Here is a 20,128-nt window from a genome sequence, read left to right on the forward strand (position 1 = left end):
TAAATAGCATTGTTTTCATGCCCCGAAACTGTGTGCTTCTGACCAAAGATACCCGAGACGTTTTAGTGTGGTGAATACGAGAAGTCAGTGTATCTTTCACATGCACCTATACCATTACAACTCACGACTCATCCTAGTTTTTAGGAGCTTAAGTGGGATATACAGTGAAGGCATCAAGCACCATCTATGGCGGTAAGACACTGCGAGAAGTGAAGTATGAGGGTCGTCAAGTGAGAGTTTACTTGACGGGATTTGCTCCGGTTTGAGAGACGTAACATGCAAAATAGTGTGGCTCAGGCTACAAGTTTCGCATCGCAAGTTGTCTTCAGTGCCAACCACGGCTGGTTTGGAAGATCAATGCAGCTGACCTTTGGGTCTCTATATTGTTATTCAGGCAGTGATGTCACCGCCAAACCCAATCGGCCGTCGGACTGGACCTTGTTTCTTGTACGGCACAATGGCCATGGCTTTGTAGGTTTTACCCATGCCATTCGGCCCTCTGTCGACCAGACGCTTCCAGCCTGTTTCGAGGCGTCTTCTTGTATCCTCATCCTTCGCTGCCTTGAGTAAGCGATCGGCGCGCTCTTTGATGCCCATTGTCGACAAAAAGAAGGACTGTTCAACGGGCCCATGAACCTCAACCCCAGGAGAGGCATCTAGAGCTGCATCTGCGAGAGCGAGGAAGTCCACATCAGCCGAAAGGTCGACCAGACCTGGTGACGCAAAAGGTGAGACAGTGGTATGTGAGCGAATGCCCCTGAGAGTGTTCGCTGGGATAGTATCCAAAGGGCCGTAGTCCAAGATCAAGGCTGCACCAGACGGTTGTGTCTTTACAAAGCTTTCCTCTTCGACAGCATTTTTCCCTGAATAGTTTTGAGATGCTGAGACGTTGCGAGACTTCGCATTGTCGCCACCTATCCGTACCGCAAAGTCGGATACGTAAGCAAAAGATTCAGGCGAAATCTCAATGATCGCATCGGGTGTATCCTCCAGTTTCTTGTAACGATCAGACAGTTTCGGCAAATACAAAGAGTGTGGCGTTGGTGTCTTCGAAACGGTCAGTTCAAAGTCCAGTTTCTCATCTTCTTTATTTGACGACGAAGAACTAGCTGCATTCAAGTTGGAATACGGCGAGGTTGGCGATACTACCAGCTCATGCCAGGTGTTCTTGGGTGTCGTTACTCCATGCTTTGGTTTTATGGGACCGGTGGGTGTGATGATGGTCGATGAGGCTGGCACTGAGGACTGCGCAATGTTTTGGAAGACATGGATCGGGAGTGCGTCGAAGAACTCGTGAGCGAGGATGAAAGGGGTTGCCGTATGCTCTACAAATGTTGTCAGCCCTATGTCAACCAGGCGAATGGAGTTCAGAACCCACCTTTTGGTACAAGCCGTATGTCTTCGCACCACTCAATCTTGCAGGCTGGCATATATTTGCATTGTGCAGTCAATCCAATGCTGCTCTTCTTCAGATCCTCGGTGCCGGAAAGCAACTTTGCTTGTTGTTTCTGCAAGTAAGGTGACGCTTCGACAAGATAAATGGCTTCAATGCTTCTAGTAAAAGCCTTGAAGCTCGATATAGTCTATCTCTGTGTCAGTATGCTCTACTTTCTCTTCTCTTGCGAATGTATTTACCCTTAGAACATCGTCCATTAACGTTCCTCGACCTGGACCAACCTCAATAATCTGCACCTTTTCTTTCTTTCCTTGAGCCAGCCACTCCGCATACAGCCATATACCAATAAGCTCGCCAAATACTTGACTGATCTCTGGTGATGTCACAAAGTCGCCTTTTGTACCAAACTGATCCTGTCCGCTTGACGTCTGTCTCGTGTAATAACCGCCTTCGGGGTGAGTAAGGCATTGCCGCATATACGCCGCTACGGAAATTGGGCCCGTCGTCTGGAGTAAAAGTTAGCAATGCCTTTTTAATCGATGATGGGCTCATACCGTGATAGCTTCAGCCAGCGTCTTCGCAAGCGGCGTCGACCATTGCCGTTCCGGACCATTTGATGTAGAAGTAGAAGACCATCGAGAAGTGCATTTAGCTGTTCGGTTCGAAATTGCTCGTGGCCCTGAACCACCACACCTTGTCGCCGTCCGTAGTAGATTCAGAGATTTGGTCCTCATGTCGATATGCGTTACCGAAGTTCCATGACGTCGGCGCGTTCGGAACTACAAAAAGTTTAGATCGGAACGCCAATATGAACGAAGCTATGACCATCACTTAAAGCTTCCCACGTGCTATCCGTCGATCCAACGCCATCTGCATCAGAGTACACCAAGCAACTCTTTGTACAAACCGAACGAGGAGATTTAGAATTTGCATAAACCTTCGTCAATAAGCAGGTAATTTGGAGTAGAATAGGCGAAAGTTTCACTGCGTACAAGAGAGAGAGAGACAGAAAGCGCCATGGCATCACGGTGGGCGAATGAGGAAGCAGACAAGGCCGAGGAAGCGCGTCGAAAGAAAGAAAAAGAAGAGAAGAAGCGCCTGAAACTCCAAAAACAGCAAGAGGCGGAGGCAGCAGCACAGGCAGCGCAAGAGGCAGAATCTAGACCCGCAAAGCGACGAAGATTATCAACAGGAAACGATGATGAGGAAACCCCGAAGCTAAAAGAGGACCAAGTTGAGAGGCAGCTCTTACAATTTGAAGGCGGACTTTGGGGTCCGTGCCGACATATTTCTAATTTCGAGACCCTCAACCAGATCGAAGAAGGCTCATATGGCTGGGTATCAAGAGCGCGCGACATTACCACTGGCTCAGTAGTCGCCCACAAGAAAGTCAAAATGGACTACAATCAGGACGGCTTCCCAATCACCGCGCTACGAGAAATCTCGATCCTGCAACGCTGCAAACACACCAACATTGTCGATCTATTGGAGGTTTTATCCGGCGACGACCCACAAGAATGCGTCCTAGTCATGGGATTCTTCGAGCATGACCTCAAGACGCTACAAGAAGACATGAGTGAGCCTTTTATGGCGAGTGAAGTCAAGACGCTCCTACGGCAATTGGTTTCTGGGGTTGGGTTTCTGCACGACAACTTCATTATGCATCGGGATCTGAAAACATCAAACATTCTACTTAACAACCGCGGACAGCTCAAGCTCGCTGATTTTGGTATGGCGCGATATGTCCCACCTGCGAATGCGCCCCTTACACAGTTGGTCGTCACGCTATGGTATCGCGCCCCAGAACTCTTGTTAGGCACAAGAGATTACGGGACCGAAGTCGACATGTGGAGCGTAGGTTGTGTATTCGGCGAGTTACTTGCCAAAGAACCACTATTACAGGGCAAAAACGAGGTCGATGAGCTTTCCCTCATCTTCTCGCTCTGTGGCCTTCCTTCGGAAAAGACCTGGCCACAATTTTATCGCCTGCCAAACTCCAAATCATTAAAACTACCACGCGACCATCGTAATGCCCCAGGCTTCAACCGGGCAAAGTTCCCCTTCCTAACAGCATCCGGTATCGAACTCCTGTCTTCACTGCTATCCCTGAACCCCGCCCATAGGCCCACAGCACAAGAAGTCTTGGAACATCCTTACTTCAAAGAGCAACCGAAACCGAAACAGACCGAAATGTTTCCGACATTTCCAAGTAAGGCAGGACAAGAGAGGAGGAGGAAGAAGAGTCCTAATGCGCCGAAGAGGGGAGAGGCGCCAGGGGGGATGCAGGGCAACCTGGACTTTAGCAGCATCTTCAAAGGGCGAGAGGAGGAAGAGAAGGGAGCTGGGTTTCAGCTCAAGATGACTTGATGGATCAAGAGATGAAGCGAAGTGTATACACGTGGGGGGCAGTTTCGATATGGGGAACATGAACTCAGTCCAGTTAGGGAAATGGGCCTTCGATTTTTGAATGCCGGTAGCCTGGCTAAAAGAATATTCTCCTACGTGAACATGCAGATATCACCAGGCCTTCCCCAAAGATAGCAGCCAAAGGTTCGCATCTCTCATCTGCGGTCCCGACTCCGACTACGGTCGCTTCCATAGGAGCTATAACTGGGACTTCTCCTTCCTCCACCTCCACGGCCTCCTCTCCTTGGCAGACTATCCCGCCTGCCGTAGCCTCCTCCCCCACTTCGTCTTGGTGGTGTTCTGGATGGAGACCGACTGTAAGAAGACCGCGACATGCTTCGCCGTGGTGATCGACTGCGAGATCGTGTGTACGACCGGGGTCGTCCTCCATAACCCCCTCGTCCACCACGGCCGCCTCCACCTCTTCCTCGACCCCAGTGTCCTCGATCAGGCGACATTCGGCGCGGTGGGGAGCGATAACGCGATGGTCCGTCCATAGGTGGTGGTCTGTATGCGCCAGGCGGCCCTCCACCTCTGGGCGCTCTTCCACCGCGTCCGTAACCACCATCGTAGTCGTCGCGCGGTGGTGGGCCCCTGCGCGCCGGCGGAGGCGTCTGTGAGAAGCGACGTCGAGGAAGGACAATCGAAACTTGAATTTTCGCTCCGTCTAATTGTGCGTCGTGCATCTTCGCGATCGCACGTTCGGCGTCGTCGATCTCTCCGTAGAGAATATAGGCTATTCCGCGATTGATGTTGACTATTTGGCAATCAGTCCTGCGTTTGTGAAGAGGCCGGGTAAGACATACAAGTCGGATTCATGGGCATCCTGAGTTCTTTAATGGTACCGTACTTGCCAAATATTTCGCGCACATGATCCTCTTTGACATTCCTGGTCAAGGCTTCTACTACGATCTGCTGGAGGATGAGCAAGGTGCTGGTGGAGGAAGGCTGAACCAGAAGCAAGCTACGAAAGTTGCATTTAATAATATAAACTTGCTTACCTTTGCGCTTCTAGGTGCTGGCGACCCATCTCTTGGTGTTGGACTACGGGTATAGCTCCTTCCTCTTGAACGCGACCTGCTGTCCGGTGTGTAGCTTCTTCGCCCATTGCGCCTTGGTGACGGTGATCTAGGCGACCGCGATCGACTGACTGAACGGGAACGTGTGAGCGACCGCGGTGTTACTGAGCGTCGCGGTGATACTGAATGCGCCGAACGAGGACGAGTGAGTGATCTCGTACGCGACCTGTCGCGAGAAGGGCTGCGCGTGCGTGAGCGTGCGGGAGATGGAGAACGAGACGGCATGCTTTGGATAGTGGCGCAGTTATAACCGTGTCTTATATTTGCTCTATGCTCGTCAATGTGCATTCATCAGTTGGATTTGGTGTTGTTCTATCAAGGACGCCAAACGCGACGTAACTTTCGGGTAGTGAGCTGTAAGCTTCTGGAAGCTTATCTTGGCGTTAGCACGTGACGAGCAGAAGAAGTCCATGAACGGCGGCGCAATAACAGCAGAAATAGCCAGCACGATGGACATGTGACGACGCTTTTGAAAGGAAAAGAGCTCGACTTGAAGAGTGAACCAAAACGCAATGTAAAGACCTGGATGTTGCATAGCCCTCAGCTACTATCGTGTCAACCTCCCCGCGGAGCTCGATGTTACGTAGCTGCAATCTCATGTGAAGATTGTCTTCAAACAGGTCAAAGGCAGCCTGCGCATTAGACGTGTGAAGGACTCTGACTTTTCGTTCGACGTCTGCCGCTGTTGGACTGTTGGACCGATTGCTAGATTGCCAGCACTTTGACCCGCTATCCGTTGTCGACCCCAGAGAGCGGCGGATACTAGGCGGGTATCGCGGTGGACATAGCTAAATGCGGCGCGCTCACTTCCCTTGCGTCTAGGCATCAAGAGCAGTATCGACCCCCACGCTGTAAGCAGCTGCATGATGGCGCAAAAAAACGCGTGATGAGTTGTTAGATTAGAAGCTCAGAGGTTTGCATGTTGAAATTGGAGGAGTGAATAGCGTCTGTGAGATTTGATCGCGAGAGGCGGGGTCAAAACAGCCCCACTATCAAATCGCAACTTTAGCCCAACAACGCAGCCTTGAACACCCTCACCGCATTTACCCTCTTGCTCTGCTTAGTCAAAAGTACCTGCATCACTTCGTCGCACCCCTCTTCACTTTCTCATCACTACAAGCTTCCACAGCACGCACATCAACCCCTCGCAAACATGTCCTGGCAAGGTAAGCAGCTCAAGACGCCAACTTGGAAAGGTGGTGGCTAACATTGAACGTAGAATACGTTGACACCAGGTACGCTTTGCCTCGCAACGAGTAGCCGTCCATATCTAACGCTCTTATCTAGCCTCGTCGGCACCGGCAACATCGACAAGGCCCTCATCTGCGACGTCGAGGGCGCAACTGCCTGGGCCGCATCCGCCGACTTCTCGGTACGTCGTCCGTTTAACACGCGCCAGATGCTGCAAGCGTCCCTGATGCGAGGCTCTGGTAGCGCATATACGATGCATTGATGCTGACGGAGTACAGCTTTCCGCTGAGGAGAGGGCTGCCATCGCCAGGTCTTTCGGCGACAAGTCAGAGCCCAAGAAGGTCATCTCGGAGGGTGTCAAGGTCAATGGCGTAAAATACATGACCATCGAGGCAAGCGATGACTCGCTCAAGGCAAAGAAGGTACCATACCAGACACAGTCCACAACATAGCATACAGATACTGACAACAACTTCAGGGCAAAGAGGGCGTTGTCGCCTTCAAGACCACCCAAGCCGTCATTATCGCCCACCACCCCGACACCATTCAGACCCCCAACGCCTTCAACTCAGTAGTTGAGCTCGGCGAGTACCTGAAGAAGCACGGAATGTAAAGCGCCTTCGATTCGAGACTGTCTGTACTTTAGGGATATTTGCATAACCAGTTGAGGAGCGATGAATGGCATCATGGGTGACTGCTCATGGATATAGATATGATTGACGATGGACGAAATAGCGATATTGAAGGATCCTCTTCGATACAATGACAAACTCAACCCCTAAGGCCTGACCCTTTTTACTGCACTCTCAGACTGATACTGTGATTCACCCCGCCAATGAGGTTCATCTAGTATTAAGCTTCAAGTTGCCATCGCCGATAGGATGGATGAGCTGTAGCGTTCCATATTCACATGTGTCATTGCGAAAATGAATTAGGTTCGACGAAAATCACGAACCTTAGAGAATCATCATGGTAAGGACAGCCATGGTTAAGTTGGCGGCTGCAGTATGGAAAATGAAGGACTGTATCAAGGTATAAGCCGACATCCGACCCGAGAACGAAATGAAAATCTATAGTCCCTTCATGCTTCCCAATTTCTTCACGACCTTCTCCCCAAATGCTCTCTGTAACTGTGCAGCGACAACTTCCCTCTTCTCGTCTGCATCTTCATCGAGGTCAAACGCCACGGGACCTTGAAGACAAGCCGTAATCACACCTTCTACTGTATTGCCTAGGTGACTTTTCACACCACGAAGATGTTGTGGTTCCTTCTCCAACAATCTCTTCTTAACACCCCAGGTATCTTTAGGTCGGGCGTTCTCGAGGTCAATACAGACAATCTGGTCGATGGGCCTCCAGTAAGCAATCTCCAACAGGACAATACCGAGCGAGTAAAGATCAAAGGATTTCTTGTAAGACTCTCGACCGCCGGCGTCCTCACGATTTCCTTTGTGTTGTACAGACGGATGGCGGTAGATGTCTGCGGCAGGATTGTCAAGAGGGCGTTCGGTCATATCGTCGCTAGTAGCTGGGCGAGAGTAGTCAAAGCCACTGATGAAAGGATCCGCATAATTGATTTCGCCTTCCATGACCCGGCCGTTGTGAACTTTACCCCCCTTCTTAGGAAACAGTAAGATGTTGGCGGATCGCAAACCCTTATGTAGCCAATCAACTGCATGTAGACGTTCGACTGTCTCAACAAGCAGGCGCATGAGCGTGATGCGATCCGTCAATGAAGGAATGTCGTTTTCAGGGGTAGTAATGAGCGCATGTAAAGATGTAGGCTCCGTATCCATCGGAACAGATGCAGGTTTCTCAAAAACCAAACCAAAACGTCCTTCGTCTTCGTCGATGAAATAGCCGCGGCAGAAGGGTGCTCTGAACCTGACTGTCCTGTTGTGCTTACTGAGCAAAGCAGCTAGTTTCTTGACACGAGCATGGATTTTGGCATCGACTCCACCATCTTGCTGCATAGGACCGGAGGTGTCAGGAGTTTTCCATTCGATCCATACAGGCGTTTTTTTGTAGTATGCTTCCGTACGTACACCCTCATCAATCTCTTGAGGAAATTGGGTGCCTTGCCTAGGTCGTACGTCTGCATAGTGGAGCTTAGTATCGCGGATGTCGTTCGGGAGATCTGGCATATTGATCTCCCGTGCATAGCTTGATGTGAGATCTTCGCGAGAGTCTTCAATAGCAAGGTGAATGAAGTTTTGCTGGGCCAGGGCGGCCAGAGGCTGATGTGCGGCACCGCGAGCTATGACGGCGCCACTATCAATTAGTCCATCGTACTGGGCGTTGTCCATCTCTAGCAATGAGTGTGATCTTTGGAAGCTGATCTGTTCTAACTGCTGAGATTGGTAGATTTGAACCATGTGCGACATAGTCCTGTTCAGCAGGACTATCTGGTCATTGGTACGTGTCTGCATGTCAATGAGAAGGTCCACTTGAGCCTTGTCTAGCGCTTCGTGCATCTTGTCATTGAAGTTGGCCAGTTTCGCAATAAGCTTTTCCATCTTTTGGTGGTCGAAAGTCGCCCATCTTAGTCTCTTGGGCACATCCTTGAATTGTTGCACAAACTTGAGAGACATCTTGACCAGCTCTTCGGTGGGCGGAAACCGGACGGGCTTTACAGGCCCTTCGCTGGAGCCGTTGGTATCATTCTCGATCAACCGGTCCGAATTTTGCAGCACGAACTCTTCAGCTGCTTCCTCCAGGAGAGGATCAGTGAGCCTCTCATATCTGTTGTCTAGTCGGCCGAATGAGAAGAGAAGCTTTTGCTGCTGCTCCATGATGTTGATGATTAGGCCTTTCGACATGTGGTTCAAAACTAGCTTGTCATCTCGATAGTCAAGCTGTACAAGCTTTGCCCAGTTGAGTAGTCGATGTTCCTCGACCTTGAAGTTAAGCAGAAGAGCTTGACAGTCTTTACGGAATTGACAAGCATCAGCGATTAGTTCGTAACCTAATGAGATCTGTCAGATATCATTTGAGTGCAACAAATAGGTGTATTGACCTTGGATGCATCCTGCAAACACCTGGAAGAAGAAGGATACACCTCCAATCGCTAGCTCAGCCATTGTTTTGGCCTGATAGACAGGTGGTTTCTGTGTAAAAAGACCCTTGAACAGGACACTTGGATGATCTCACTAGGGAAGAACAGAAAGCGGCAAGATAAATACAGAATGTGCGTAGTAGTTCAAGAGTGAGCAGGAAGAAGGCTGATACTTCAGTTATATCGCTAGGGCTACATGAGCAAATAGTACGTTGCCATGCAGGCGCGCGCAGCCTGATTTGTGACCAACACTGCCTCCATGGTCTCGAGCTGAAGGCCGTCTGTAAATCCTAGGCTAATCAAACAGTCTGGGCTAGTGGAGTCCGGTCAAGGTGGAATCGCGATGGCGTTCTGCTACGCATGAGAAATGCTGCAATCGTGGCTGAGCGGTGTTCTGTTGAGTTCGTCTAGTGCCACGAGAGACAGGCCTGACGTCGACGTAGGGGAGTCGGGTGTGCCTCGAAGGAAGCTGCGGTCCGCACAGCCACGCTAGCAAGCCACTGGACATGGACCCTGGTCGGATGAGCGCGTCGCATGCTGTCACCCATCTGCTCACCACTGACAGACAACGGGCCTCTCGCTCTCTGGCAATGCTTCTCGCGTATCTCAATCCTTGGTATCGCCCCGAATCAGATTTCGAACCCACGCCCTTCGTCGCGCTTTTATTCCGGGCCCCCGTAAAGCTACTCCTCTACCATTCGTATCACCTTCTCGCGTACCTGCGCTCAACCCCAAAACCCTTACAGCAACCACCTGTTCGGGTCGTCTGCATTTCCGATACGCATAACCACATACCGGAAGATGTACCAGAAGGCGACCTGCTCATCCATGCCGGGGATATGACAAATGGTGGAAGCGTGGCGGAGATACAGAAACAAATAGACTGGCTGAGTTCACTGCCGCATAGAGAGATTGTCGTCGTCGGTGGAAACCACGATACGTTTCTAGATCCAAGGACCCGACCTTCGCTATCTGAGGAGCAGAGAACTGGGAAGCTGAACTGGAAAAGGGTGCACTACTTGCAGCACCGGCGGTTGAGCCTCACGATCAGGGTCGAGCCTAGGGACGGTGTTCAGACAGATGCATCGACACCCCTACTCGCAGCGGAACAAAACCAGAGGCGGATACGGATCTATGGCGCACCACAAATTCCAGCGTGCGGACCAATGGACATCCATGCTTTTCAGTATGAACGAGGTCGAGACGCCTGGTCAGAAACTGTGCCTGAAGATATCGATATCTTGATCACACACACACCGCCGAGATTCCATCTGGACTTATCATTACCGACAGGAATTGGCTGTGAATACCTTTTTGCTGAGGTCAAACGAGTAAAACCTACATTGCATGTCTTCGGCCATGTGCACTGGGGAGCTGGGCGAACTGTAGTATACTGGGATAAAGCCCATGATGCCTATGTGCGAGGGCTTTCGATAAAGTCAAAGTGGACGCGAGGCCTACTCAATCCGAAGCTGTGGTGGAACATTGTTAGAGTCGCATACCGTGGTATAAGAGAGCTTCTGTGGGATCGCGTGTGGGGTGGACAGAGTCCCAACACAATCATGGTCAATGCAGCCCAAACAATTGGCAATACAGGGAAGTTGGGTAATCCCATCCAGGTCGTCGACATTTAACACGATCCGTCACAGTATACCCAAAGCAGTCGTAATCGTAATGTATAAACCTCTTGAGCAACACAGCAGTAAGCACTTCATTGTCGGGAAACCTTTTCGAACTAAAAAGGATTCTGTTGATTTCGCTCGACTATCTCGCAGGAGAAGCCAAGTTCAACAAGGAGACCAGGCGATTCGCCGTTCCCCGCGACTTTATTTGATTGTGGTCATTAAACCATAAATCGTGCATACCATGCCATGCCATATCCCACCACTGAGCAAAAAACTTGCGCACATGCTCAGAGACGACGACCACGGCGACCACCCTTCCTTCTGGTGGAGTCGGATGGGGTGGGGGTAACGTCCTCGATACGTCCAATGCGCATGCCAGCGCGGGCAAGAGCGCGAAGAGCGGACTGGGCACCGGGGCCGGGGGTCTTGGTGCCGTTACCACCGGTGGCTCGGATCTTGACGTGGAGAGCGGTGATACCGAGTTCTAGCCAAGTTAGCTTCTGCTCCAGCTTATCGATTCCAGGCTGTCTTACCCTTGCAGCGAGCAGCAACATCCTGGGCTGCCAACATGGCGGCGTAGGGAGAGCTCTCGTCACGGTCGGCCTTGACCTTCATGCCCTTTTGTACTGGTTAGTGCACGTCGCATGCAGTCCTGATGTCTGCACTTACACCAGTGACACGGGAGATGGTTTCGCGGCCAGAAAGATCGGTGATGTGGACGAAGGTGTCGTTGAAGGAAGCGAAGATACGGGCAACACCGAAGACAAGCTCACCCTGCGCGGCTGTCAGTTCATCGTCTCTCGTCTTCCAATGCTTGTTGTTCACGAACCTCGCGGACCTGGGGTCCGAGTTGGATGTTCTCCTGGGGAGCGCGGGCGACCTTCTGCTTGGGAGGCATGTTGGCGGATTTGAGGGATTCTTGACGTGACTGGCGGTTCGTAACGCTGGCGGCGATCGTGAGGTCGAACTTTTGGTGGGTGATGAATTTCGCTTGTGTCGGAGGAACTAAACGCCGTGCTTAGCGTGCCAAGCCCAACTACTCAACTTTTCTTTGGCAGCCGCAAGCGATCTTTAGGTCCTCCATCGCTTCGCAATGGGCTGACATCCTCCACCTCACTCACGCACAGGAGCGTGCGACACGACAACAACCATGGAAGACCGCAAGAGTGTCGGTATCATAGGCATGGGCGACATGGGCAAGATGTACGCCCGCCGCCTGAGCACAGCTGGATGGAAGTGAGTGCATTCGCGCGACTGATAGCTCGAAGCTCCAGAGCCTTCTGCAAATGGTAAGCCCTCCACCCTCTTTCACACACCCTTTCCCCCGTTATGATGACCGTGAGTGCATTTGGCTCGAGTACGGCGCATGTCCACACTGCTGCCGTCTTGGTTTGCAGTAATTGGGCATGTTGCTGTCCATGATGTGAATTCTCGCTACCTTATTTTATACACCTCTGAACTACAAACAACTACATCGCATTGTTCATTACTATGGCGCGAACTTTGCTAACCAGTTGCCTCACAGATCGACTCCTCTCATCGAACACGCTGACATGCTGTCTTTGAAGGGTTCACGCCTGCGATTTGCCGGACAAGTTCGATACATTAGTAGAAGAGTTTCGGGACTTTGTAGGATAGCACTTTTATATATTGTAATCAATGAACGCATACTGAGACTGCGCCAGTCCAAAGTTGAGATCATGCAAAGTGGTCATCTCGTGTCTCGCTGCAGCGACTTCATCATCTACAGCGTCGAGGCGAAGAACATCGATGCAGTCGTCAAGACTTTCGGCCCCTGTACGCCGTCTCCTGATATTGATACATGCTACCACTAACTCATTCCCGCATTCAGCTACTAAGGTTGGTGCCATAGTTGGCGGTCAGACCTCATGCAAAGCTCCAGAGATGGATGCCTTTGACAAACATCTTCCCAAGGACGTTAGCATCGTGTCGGTGCACTCTCTCCATGGGCCCGGTATAGACCCCAAGGGGCAGCCGTTGGTCCTGATCAAATACAGGGCTTCAGACGCCGACTTCGCATTCGCAGAAAACGTCATGTCTTGCCTGGGGTCAAAGCATGTCTATCTCTCTGCCGAGCAGCATGATCGCATCACGGCGGATACGCAAGCTGTTACCCATGCCGCCTTCCTCAGCATGGGTGGTGCATGGTTCGCGAACAACCAGTTTCCATGGGACAGTTCACGCTATGTCGGCGGTATCGAGAACGTCAAGATGAACATCACCCTCCGCATCTACTCCAACAAATGGCATGTTTATGCAGGTCTTGCAATTCTCAATCCAGATGCGAAAAAGCAGATTAAACAGTATGCCGAGTCAGTGACCGAACTGTTCAAGCTTATGCTCGCTGGGCAACGGGACGAACTCCGTGAACGTGTTCATACTGCACGCAAGGCCGTCTTTGGTGACAATGAGGATGGCAAGAAGCTGCTTCTACGAGACGATTTGCTTGACCGATTCGCCTTAGGCACGATCCCAGAGAAGAAGCTCAAGAACAACCATCTCAGTTTACTTGCCATGGTAGACTGCTGGTGGAAGCTAGGCATAGTACCTTACGACCACATGATCTGCTCGACACCTGTAAGTCTATGATCCCCCTTCATTGCCGCTTAACTCGTTCTGCAACTTTGATTACTAACACATATCTAGCCATCGCGTATGTGGCTCGGCATCACAGAGTACCTCTTCTGCAACCCCACGCTACTCGAAGAGGCCATCGACACAGCTATCGATGACAACACTTTCCGCGCCGATGACTTGGAGTTTACCTTCGCCGCCAGAGACTGGAGCTCGCGTGTCAGTCTGGGTAACTTCGATGGCTATCGGGAGAAGTTTGAGGAGATCCAAAAATACTTTGAGCCGAGGTTCCCAGAGGCGACCAAGTTGGGAAATGAGATGATCAAGGTCATCTTGCAGAAGACCCAGGATACTTGAAATCATGAGTACAAGCCTAGAATATGCATAGAACATGTGGTAAATGAATGAATGATAAGCATTGCGACAGTCATGCACACCGATTGGCAAGTGACGATTTGAGTCGCAGAAATGACAAATTTATGGAGTGAGAGCCCGGAGGCTTCCACTTTACATATTTGTCTCTCCTACCTAACAGTAACTCCTTACACTTGAAATTACGCTCTTGGGTATCATGAGTGTGACAGTATCAAGGTCTTTCGTTTTTACCTCTTTGCCTCATCTCCAGAATCAAACTCAGTGCTTTCACCAATATCGCAAATTCCGAAGCCTTCTTTGCCCCCCTTTATACCCTTCCATTCACAAGCCTCCTGCAATTCCTTTGGTGGTGCCATGACCTCTTCTTCGGTCAACACCCACGTACCCCAATGCATTCCCAGCGCCCTCTTACATTTAGTGTCCGCGAATATATTGACAGCGTCTTTGGGACTAGCATGTACATTGCTGAACATCCAGCGAGGTTCATAGGCGCCAATGGGAATTAGACCAAGGTCGAAGGGGCCGCGATGCTGACCGATTTGAGAAAAGGCCGGGCATGTGGGTAGATGAGAGTAGGCAGCAGAGTAATCATCTTCGGTGGCGGGAATGCTGGACGGCACTGTGCGGTAGCCTGTGTCGCTGCGGAGATGTTATTATAAGCAGGCAAGGAATGGAGCAGACATACCCAGCAAAGTAAACTTTCGCACCACCAGATTCCACACTCCAACTCGCCCAGAGCGTCTTGGCCTTGTCAAACGGTGTCCTTGCACTGATATGCTGGCAAGGCAGCGCACCAATCGTTGCCTTTATGTCACCATTCCCCCCCATGTCTGGGGAACCCACAGAAACAGAACCTGCCTTATTGCCCTTTTGCGACAACTCCTCCAATGTAACATCCCTGCTCTCCCACCAATCCAACTCTGTAACTTTTGTAATTCCGCTCTTCTCAAACCACTTCTTGTTGCCCAATGGTGCGAAGAAATGCGCCTCAGGGAACTTCTTTTGTAGGCGCTGAATTGTCGGGTAGCTGAGATGGTCATAGTGGTTGTGGCTTATGACTACTGCGTCAACGATTGGCAGATCTTCAATCTCGCAGGGAGGAGGCGTGAAGCGTTTTAGGTTCTTCATAGTAATGGGCGCGCAACAGTCTTCGAAGACAGGATCAAAAAGGACGCGGAAGCCGCTTGGGAACTCGATGTAATAGCATGCGTGACCAAGCCATGTTGCACGTAATTTCGGCGTTTTTCGTGAGGGAAGGAATTCTGGTGTGCGGACTGGTACTGTTGGAGGCGATGTGTCTGGGTTATTGGCTTGACCTGTAATTTTGCGCCTACGATGGTGTCAGCCTGCAATTGTAGTACTTATACGATGATACCGAAGACTGGACTTACCATATCATACCCTTGACCAGCAGCTCCCAAGGACTTATTTCAACATAGCTATCCCACGGATTCGTAAACCCTTTCCCGCCTTTTAAATGGTGCTTCTTTTCATCCGCTTCCTCAGGCTTAGCAGCAATCTGGGCTGGATTGCTTACCACAGCATAGAAACCTGCACCAATGCTCGCACCACCTATTGAGCTCATTGTGATAGTAGTACCAAAGTGCGGTGTTTGCCAGAAGCTCTGGTATTTCCCAAGTTTCCGGTACGTTCGCGATTCACTGAACAATCGGCGTATGACACGAGACGAGAGCGACAGGCGCGACATTAGATATGTATATTCGCCTGACTCAGTTCAAGCGGCCAAACACAGGATCTCTCCAAGCAGCGCGAGATTATTATCATACGCGTCCACCGCCAGTTGCGACAGCCACAATACCTTTCGGGTAAAAGTTGCGCCAGACGGAGATAACCACTATTAACGTGGAGGCCATGATGCATCATCTAGTAATGGCGCATGCTCGCTAATGGCTAGCCCACAAGGCAACATCGGATCCGGACAAGCGGCCAGTCTGTTTGTCCGACTCGTTTTGGCGTCCATCCAAGTTCAAGCATTATCGAGCCTCTCTGGGCATTTTCGTGTGGTTCGCGCGATCGTAATTCGCACTATTTCGCGGCCGAATCAACGTGGCGTGGTGCCTCGTCCGTCTTACTGGTACCTAGAGCACGCATTGTGCGTGGGGCTTCTGCTTAAGTCCGCAGAACCAGAGCGTGATAGACCCGACAGGCATGCGATAGGCGAGACGACAATGGAACGGTTACAAGTGGCTATGCTGTCGCGCGAGAAAAGAATACGGTGTTATACGAATAAGCTATCGGCATGAAAGCTGCGATAGCAAGTGCGATAATATAGAAGCACAGGACGATCATGCAATTACAACACACACGAAAATACAATTCAGGAGTGGCTACTTTCATGATGTGAGTGTGAATAAGGTATGCTTCAACTAATACGAAAGAAAAGAACATATGGATGTATACCTCAGTACGTCTGTTCCGCCAAGGAATAACGAGTAAATAGTATATTGGGTTCAATACGCACTACTAAAGCCTGCCAGCCCCCAGAGAGACAGCACTACATATTATGATAGTCATGGAGGTTTCTCTCTATACAAGCTACTGGTACTATACCAGTAGTATCGCTTCGAAGACGCCACGCCATTAATGTAGCAGCTTAGACCGTTGAAGCTCGTGTTGCCTTCACAACCACCCCTAATACGTACAGGGTACTCATATACATCAATCAGCTATGGTGTAGTAATCATACCGAATACTGTTGATGGATGCCACTCTGACATCTATAAAATTGCAATGTTCGGCAACAATATGTGTGTTGGAAAAATCTTTACTGGAAACAGGTATCACCTCAATCGAACCTAGATAGTCCAAGCATCTCTGCTTCATTGTGACCACACAGAAGATACACATATAAGACATACGAACAAACCATTGTGCTTTTCAGTCAAAATGGTCAACTCGACCTTGGCCGTGCCTTGTGGCCCAGTTTGACAGACTGTCACGTAATGTGTACGTTGTATGTCCAAGACATTGCGCGTAATATGCCCCTGTCCGAAAGAATGCGAGATCGAGTGATCTGACGCCTGCTGTTGGGACGGGATCTCCGGGACGACAGGGCATCTGGATCGCTGGATCGGATGGCGTTGGGACCGAGGGCAACAAACCAGGCTGTCTCAAGATGGGCTGAAGTAGCTGAAACAACAGCCTGTATTCGTGCAAACCCAGCAGCTTCGGTGCTGCGACAATGATGTAACTGCAGTGGTTATCATCCGAGTGCTGCTCAAGAGGATTGAATAGGATTTACTCACAAGCAGGGCAGATCACTTTATCAAATGAGGAACGGGAACAATGATCACCAGGTGAAGTGGAGTTTGATTTGTCGTTTCCTGTGCGACTGTATCGCTTTTCTAGGATGTTTTTTTTCGCATTCTGATGGTATCCCCAATATCAGGATATTTCGTTGTATCGCAGTTATACACTAAACAAATCTTCCCTCCCGTTGCCCAAAACAATGCCGGTGCAGAAACCAGATAAAGCAAGAGGTATTTTTTCCGCCGCTCCAAAAGAAATAAAGCGAATCCCATCGCTGATCTTGTGCCATTAATTACAACCCGACTACAGCGGAAGGCGAGGATCCAGGAAAGAAGTCGTGAACGTAACAAGCGGCCCTCCAGTGGCGGCATGACCATGGTCACTGCCGAAGGATTGGTCGCGTGGGGTGACTCCGCATGCTGAAAGCGAAAGCCGACTCCTGAGAAGTGAAATCCGTAAACCGAAAAAAGGCAACCTCCGTAAACATTGAGGTAGCGCTAGAGAAATGAACATCGTAAAGGTGCGATATGACACCCGAATGAAAGCAGGAACGCCGTAACCCACAATTTCGCTGACATGCTCCTATTAGACCATGGGCAAACCAAAGTCTAAAACGTAATACCGGTGATAATAAGGAAAGAGTGATGGAAAGGGAAAGAAAAGGAAACCAGTGAAATCTATCATGCAAGATGATCGCAAGCCTTGTGCGTTTTCGTGAGATCCGGAGGCGCACCAATATGCTTGCAGATAGCGGAAGGAATGAGGCAGTTGCGCCTTGACAATGTCCGGTAGTCTAGGCTTGAGGAAATCGAAGTAGCCAAATGTATCCAGTGGTCGGAACTGGGTGGGCTCAGGTAGGCCATGGTACTTCGCGGAACGGAAGAGTAACTTTTGAACATATGAAGCGCTGAAATGGGATGTCGAATATTTATCCGTGGAACGTCAAGTGGACGATGTCGCCATGGTGCTCGGCCGATGAGGAGCAAACGATTAGACGGCAACAGCCTGGGGCCCGTAACCAGGTGCCATGTAGTAGGGCGGGTGCCTCTGCACACAGTAGGCGCATCCGCAGCTGAGACCATGCTGGTTCCAAGCCGACGGGGTGTACTGTGAGTAAGCGGGTGGACCGTAATTGGACGGTTGCTGGAGCGCTTGCGTAGGGGCGGGCTGAGACAAGGGAGGGAAACCGAACATGGTGCGACGCGAGTATCCTTCGGCCGGAGCCCAAGTTCCCGTTGTGCCATAGTACTCTGGGGTAGTCGGGCCCGTGGTGGGTGCTGACGCAGGAGAGTGCTCGCTAGCGGACCGCCATGGGTCGTACTGCGAGTAGGTCGGAGGGTTGTAGGCGGACTGGGCCGACTTGGGCACATAGTCGTACGGGGGAGTGTAGGCCTGCTGCATCGGTAGAGGAGGGAGCGGCTTGTTAGGGTTGAGTGAGCGTCGCTGTACCGACGTGTCGATGGGGCTAAGCTTGTTGCTACGACCAGAACGCGCAGCAGCAGTGTTCTGGTAATCCTTCCAGTGCTCTGACCACGATGTCCAACCGTGTTGCTCCGTAGGATCGCGGTGAAGCCTGAACTTGATGGCTACGAGCCACTCGAGCTCAAGCTCGTTCAGCTCGTGGACCTGAATACCACTGACCTCAGACCACGAACGGTTAATGAAGGTGTTGTCGTCGAGGAACTTGCTACCGAGCACTAGTGCGATAGTGAGGAGACGGAACAGGTGGGTGTCGGTCTTCGGCTCGTGAGCCAGCATGGGCATCCTGCTGGACAAATAGTACATGCTGAGCAAGATGGTGGCCGAGGGCAGGCGCGTGGCGCAGAGAACCTGGTGCACCCACTTGCGGAAAGACGAAGGCATCATGCGACCAGGCGTGATGAGTCGTAGGGCTGTCTCGCAGACGAAGTCGGTCATGACGTCCATGTCATAATCCAGTTTCGCCGACACACCGCCGACAGGCTTCTCTTCCTTAGCCGGCTGGTTCATTCGCTGGTTGTACTCATGCACGCGCTGGTGTTGCATAGCTGCCTCTGCCAGTGAGTGACCAGACTGTGCGCGCATGGGTGGCAGTGTGGTTGCGCCCATGGGGTCGTAGAACGAGCTCGCGGGTGGGAGGCTAGGAGGCGCACTGCTTAGGTAGGTGCCGGCCTGCGGGTACATGGGTGGCATGGCGATGGCCAGCTGACCGTAGCGGTCTGCGAAGTCGTAACCATCATCTTGCTGCCGGATCGTAGGGCCAGCGTACGCGGGCTGCTGCGGTGGGTATGATGCGCCACAGGCAGAGTGGTAGCTGGGGACGAACTCCTGAGGAGACAGCCGTGGCATGTTATGCCGGGGGTAGAAGGAGGGCATGATGGTGTTGGACCGCCGCAGAGAGAAGACTGGCGAGGCTCCTGATGTTGTGTTAGCGATGCCTTGTTGTGAAGTTGAAGGAGTCTGGTAGTGAGCCGTATCGCTAGCAGAATTTGTTGGTGACGTACAGTCTTCTCGTTCGCGCCGCCTCTAGAGTAGCCTACGGACCCTCTAGAAAGATGTGCTCATGCAAGGAAAAGTGTCGCCTGGGAGGTGTTTGGTGCGTGGTAGCAAAGTGTCGCGCTGGTGGTGCTTGTTGCGCGAAGGCGGAGAAGGGGCTGGAATGGAAGCAAAGTGTGCGTCGACAGGTGCAGTGCAGCTCGAGGGTGATGGAGCGCAGGCAGGCCGGGGCTAAGTCAATAGATCCGGCGACGCGAGGTCGTTGTTGTTGATGATGTCGCGGAGCGTCGAGGTCCCTGGAGACAGGCGGCAAAAGAAAAGCAGGTTGAAACGGAGCGCAATTAGACAGTACAAGCCAGAACCAGAGCCGAGAAATGCACACGCAGCCTGTGTTCAGGTGGCGGAGGTGACGAGGCGTTGGGTGTCAGAGCCAGACGGACGAGTCTACCCGTGAGTGCTGCACTGCTCGTTTGCAAAGCCAGCGAGACAGAGCAAGCGTCGGGTGATGCTGGTGAGCGGGCTGGGGATGCCGGACAGCCGAGATTGGAAGCGCACGTCCGTTGGGGCTTGGGGACTGTGTCGCAACGAGCAACGCCTGCGACGAAGACAGGACGCGGGAGATGGGGGAGACGGGGGGAGGAGGTGAGGGAGGATGGGGATG

The 20,128-nt window shown here is 51.4% G+C and overlaps 10 protein-coding genes across 10 annotated transcripts; 5 read left to right on the top strand and 5 right to left on the bottom strand.

The window, feature by feature from the left end:
• Positions 1-390: 390 nt before the first annotated feature.
• On the bottom strand, positions 391-2,130 carry CC77DRAFT_1005985 (DUF185-domain-containing protein; the record flags this gene model as incomplete). The annotated part of the gene is made up of 4 exons (XM_018523385.1): positions 391-1,325; positions 1,379-1,583; positions 1,636-1,902; positions 1,951-2,130. The coding sequence occupies 4 exons, from the start codon at positions 2,128-2,130 to the stop codon at positions 391-393; spliced, it is 1,587 nt and encodes a 528-aa protein (XP_018389173.1).
• A 91-nt stretch (positions 2,131-2,221) lies between these two features.
• On the top strand, positions 2,222-5,131 carry CC77DRAFT_1038259 (Pkinase-domain-containing protein; the record flags this gene model as incomplete). Its single annotated transcript, XM_018527102.1, has 3 exons — positions 2,222-3,741; positions 3,998-4,293; positions 4,935-5,131. The coding sequence occupies exons 1-3, from the start codon at positions 2,414-2,416 to the stop codon at positions 5,129-5,131; spliced, it is 1,821 nt and encodes a 606-aa protein (XP_018389174.1). The 5' UTR covers positions 2,222-2,413.
• Positions 5,132-5,975: 844 nt separating this feature from the next.
• On the top strand, positions 5,976-6,903 carry CC77DRAFT_1017397 (Profilin/allergen). Its single transcript, XM_018524397.1, has 5 exons — positions 5,976-6,047; positions 6,101-6,116; positions 6,169-6,253; positions 6,351-6,494; positions 6,551-6,903. The coding sequence occupies exons 1-5, from the start codon at positions 6,035-6,037 to the stop codon at positions 6,683-6,685; spliced, it is 393 nt and encodes a 130-aa protein (XP_018389175.1). The 5' UTR covers positions 5,976-6,034; the 3' UTR covers positions 6,686-6,903.
• A 239-nt stretch (positions 6,904-7,142) lies between these two features.
• On the bottom strand, positions 7,143-9,041 carry CC77DRAFT_928597 (hypothetical protein; the record flags this gene model as incomplete). Its single annotated transcript, XM_018534065.1, has 1 exon — positions 7,143-9,041. A coding segment is annotated over one exon (1,899 nt), but the record flags the coding sequence as incomplete, so codon positions are not given.
• A 676-nt stretch (positions 9,042-9,717) lies between these two features.
• On the top strand, positions 9,718-10,761 carry CC77DRAFT_929471 (metallophosphoesterase domain-containing protein 2; the record flags this gene model as incomplete). The annotated part of the gene is made up of 1 exon (XM_018534105.1): positions 9,718-10,761. The coding sequence occupies one exon, from the start codon at positions 9,718-9,720 to the stop codon at positions 10,759-10,761; it is 1,044 nt and encodes a 347-aa protein (XP_018389177.1).
• A 278-nt stretch (positions 10,762-11,039) lies between these two features.
• CC77DRAFT_928523 (hypothetical protein) lies at positions 11,040-11,650 on the bottom strand (the record flags this gene model as incomplete). The annotated part of the gene is made up of 4 exons (XM_018534062.1): positions 11,040-11,236; positions 11,286-11,370; positions 11,422-11,526; positions 11,582-11,650. 4 exons carry the CDS (start codon positions 11,648-11,650, stop codon positions 11,040-11,042), a joined length of 456 nt encoding a protein of 151 aa, XP_018389178.1.
• A 217-nt stretch (positions 11,651-11,867) lies between these two features.
• On the top strand, positions 11,868-13,775 carry CC77DRAFT_1017399 (Prephenate dehydrogenase). The gene is made up of 5 exons (XM_018524398.1): positions 11,868-11,988; positions 12,321-12,381; positions 12,438-12,549; positions 12,605-13,350; positions 13,420-13,775. The coding sequence occupies exons 1-5, from the start codon at positions 11,903-11,905 to the stop codon at positions 13,702-13,704; spliced, it is 1,290 nt and encodes a 429-aa protein (XP_018389179.1). The 5' UTR covers positions 11,868-11,902; the 3' UTR covers positions 13,705-13,775.
• Positions 13,776-13,949: 174 nt separating this feature from the next.
• Positions 13,950-15,307, bottom strand: CC77DRAFT_1028734 (Metallo-hydrolase/oxidoreductase; the record flags this gene model as incomplete). Its single annotated transcript, XM_018526469.1, has 3 exons — positions 13,950-14,361; positions 14,408-15,052; positions 15,114-15,307. The coding sequence occupies 3 exons, from the start codon at positions 15,305-15,307 to the stop codon at positions 13,950-13,952; spliced, it is 1,251 nt and encodes a 416-aa protein (XP_018389180.1).
• A 223-nt stretch (positions 15,308-15,530) lies between these two features.
• On the top strand, positions 15,531-16,236 carry CC77DRAFT_624491 (hypothetical protein). Its single transcript, XM_018532500.1, has 2 exons — positions 15,531-16,098; positions 16,184-16,236. Exon 1 carries the CDS (start codon positions 15,630-15,632, stop codon positions 15,984-15,986), a length of 357 nt encoding a protein of 118 aa, XP_018389181.1. The 5' UTR covers positions 15,531-15,629; the 3' UTR covers positions 15,987-16,098; positions 16,184-16,236.
• A 1,507-nt stretch (positions 16,237-17,743) lies between these two features.
• Positions 17,744-19,402, bottom strand: CC77DRAFT_623535 (hypothetical protein). Its single transcript, XM_018532493.1, has one exon. It carries the CDS (start codon positions 19,345-19,347, stop codon positions 17,983-17,985), a length of 1,365 nt encoding a protein of 454 aa, XP_018389182.1. The 5' UTR covers positions 19,348-19,402; the 3' UTR covers positions 17,744-17,982.
• Positions 19,403-20,128: the final 726 nt, after the last annotated feature.

Source organism: Alternaria alternata, assembly GCF_001642055.1.
Source record: "Alternaria alternata strain SRC1lrK2f unplaced genomic scaffold CC77scaffold_4, whole genome shotgun sequence".
In the NCBI taxonomy this organism is placed as follows: Eukaryota; Fungi; Ascomycota; class Dothideomycetes; order Pleosporales; family Pleosporaceae; genus Alternaria; species Alternaria alternata.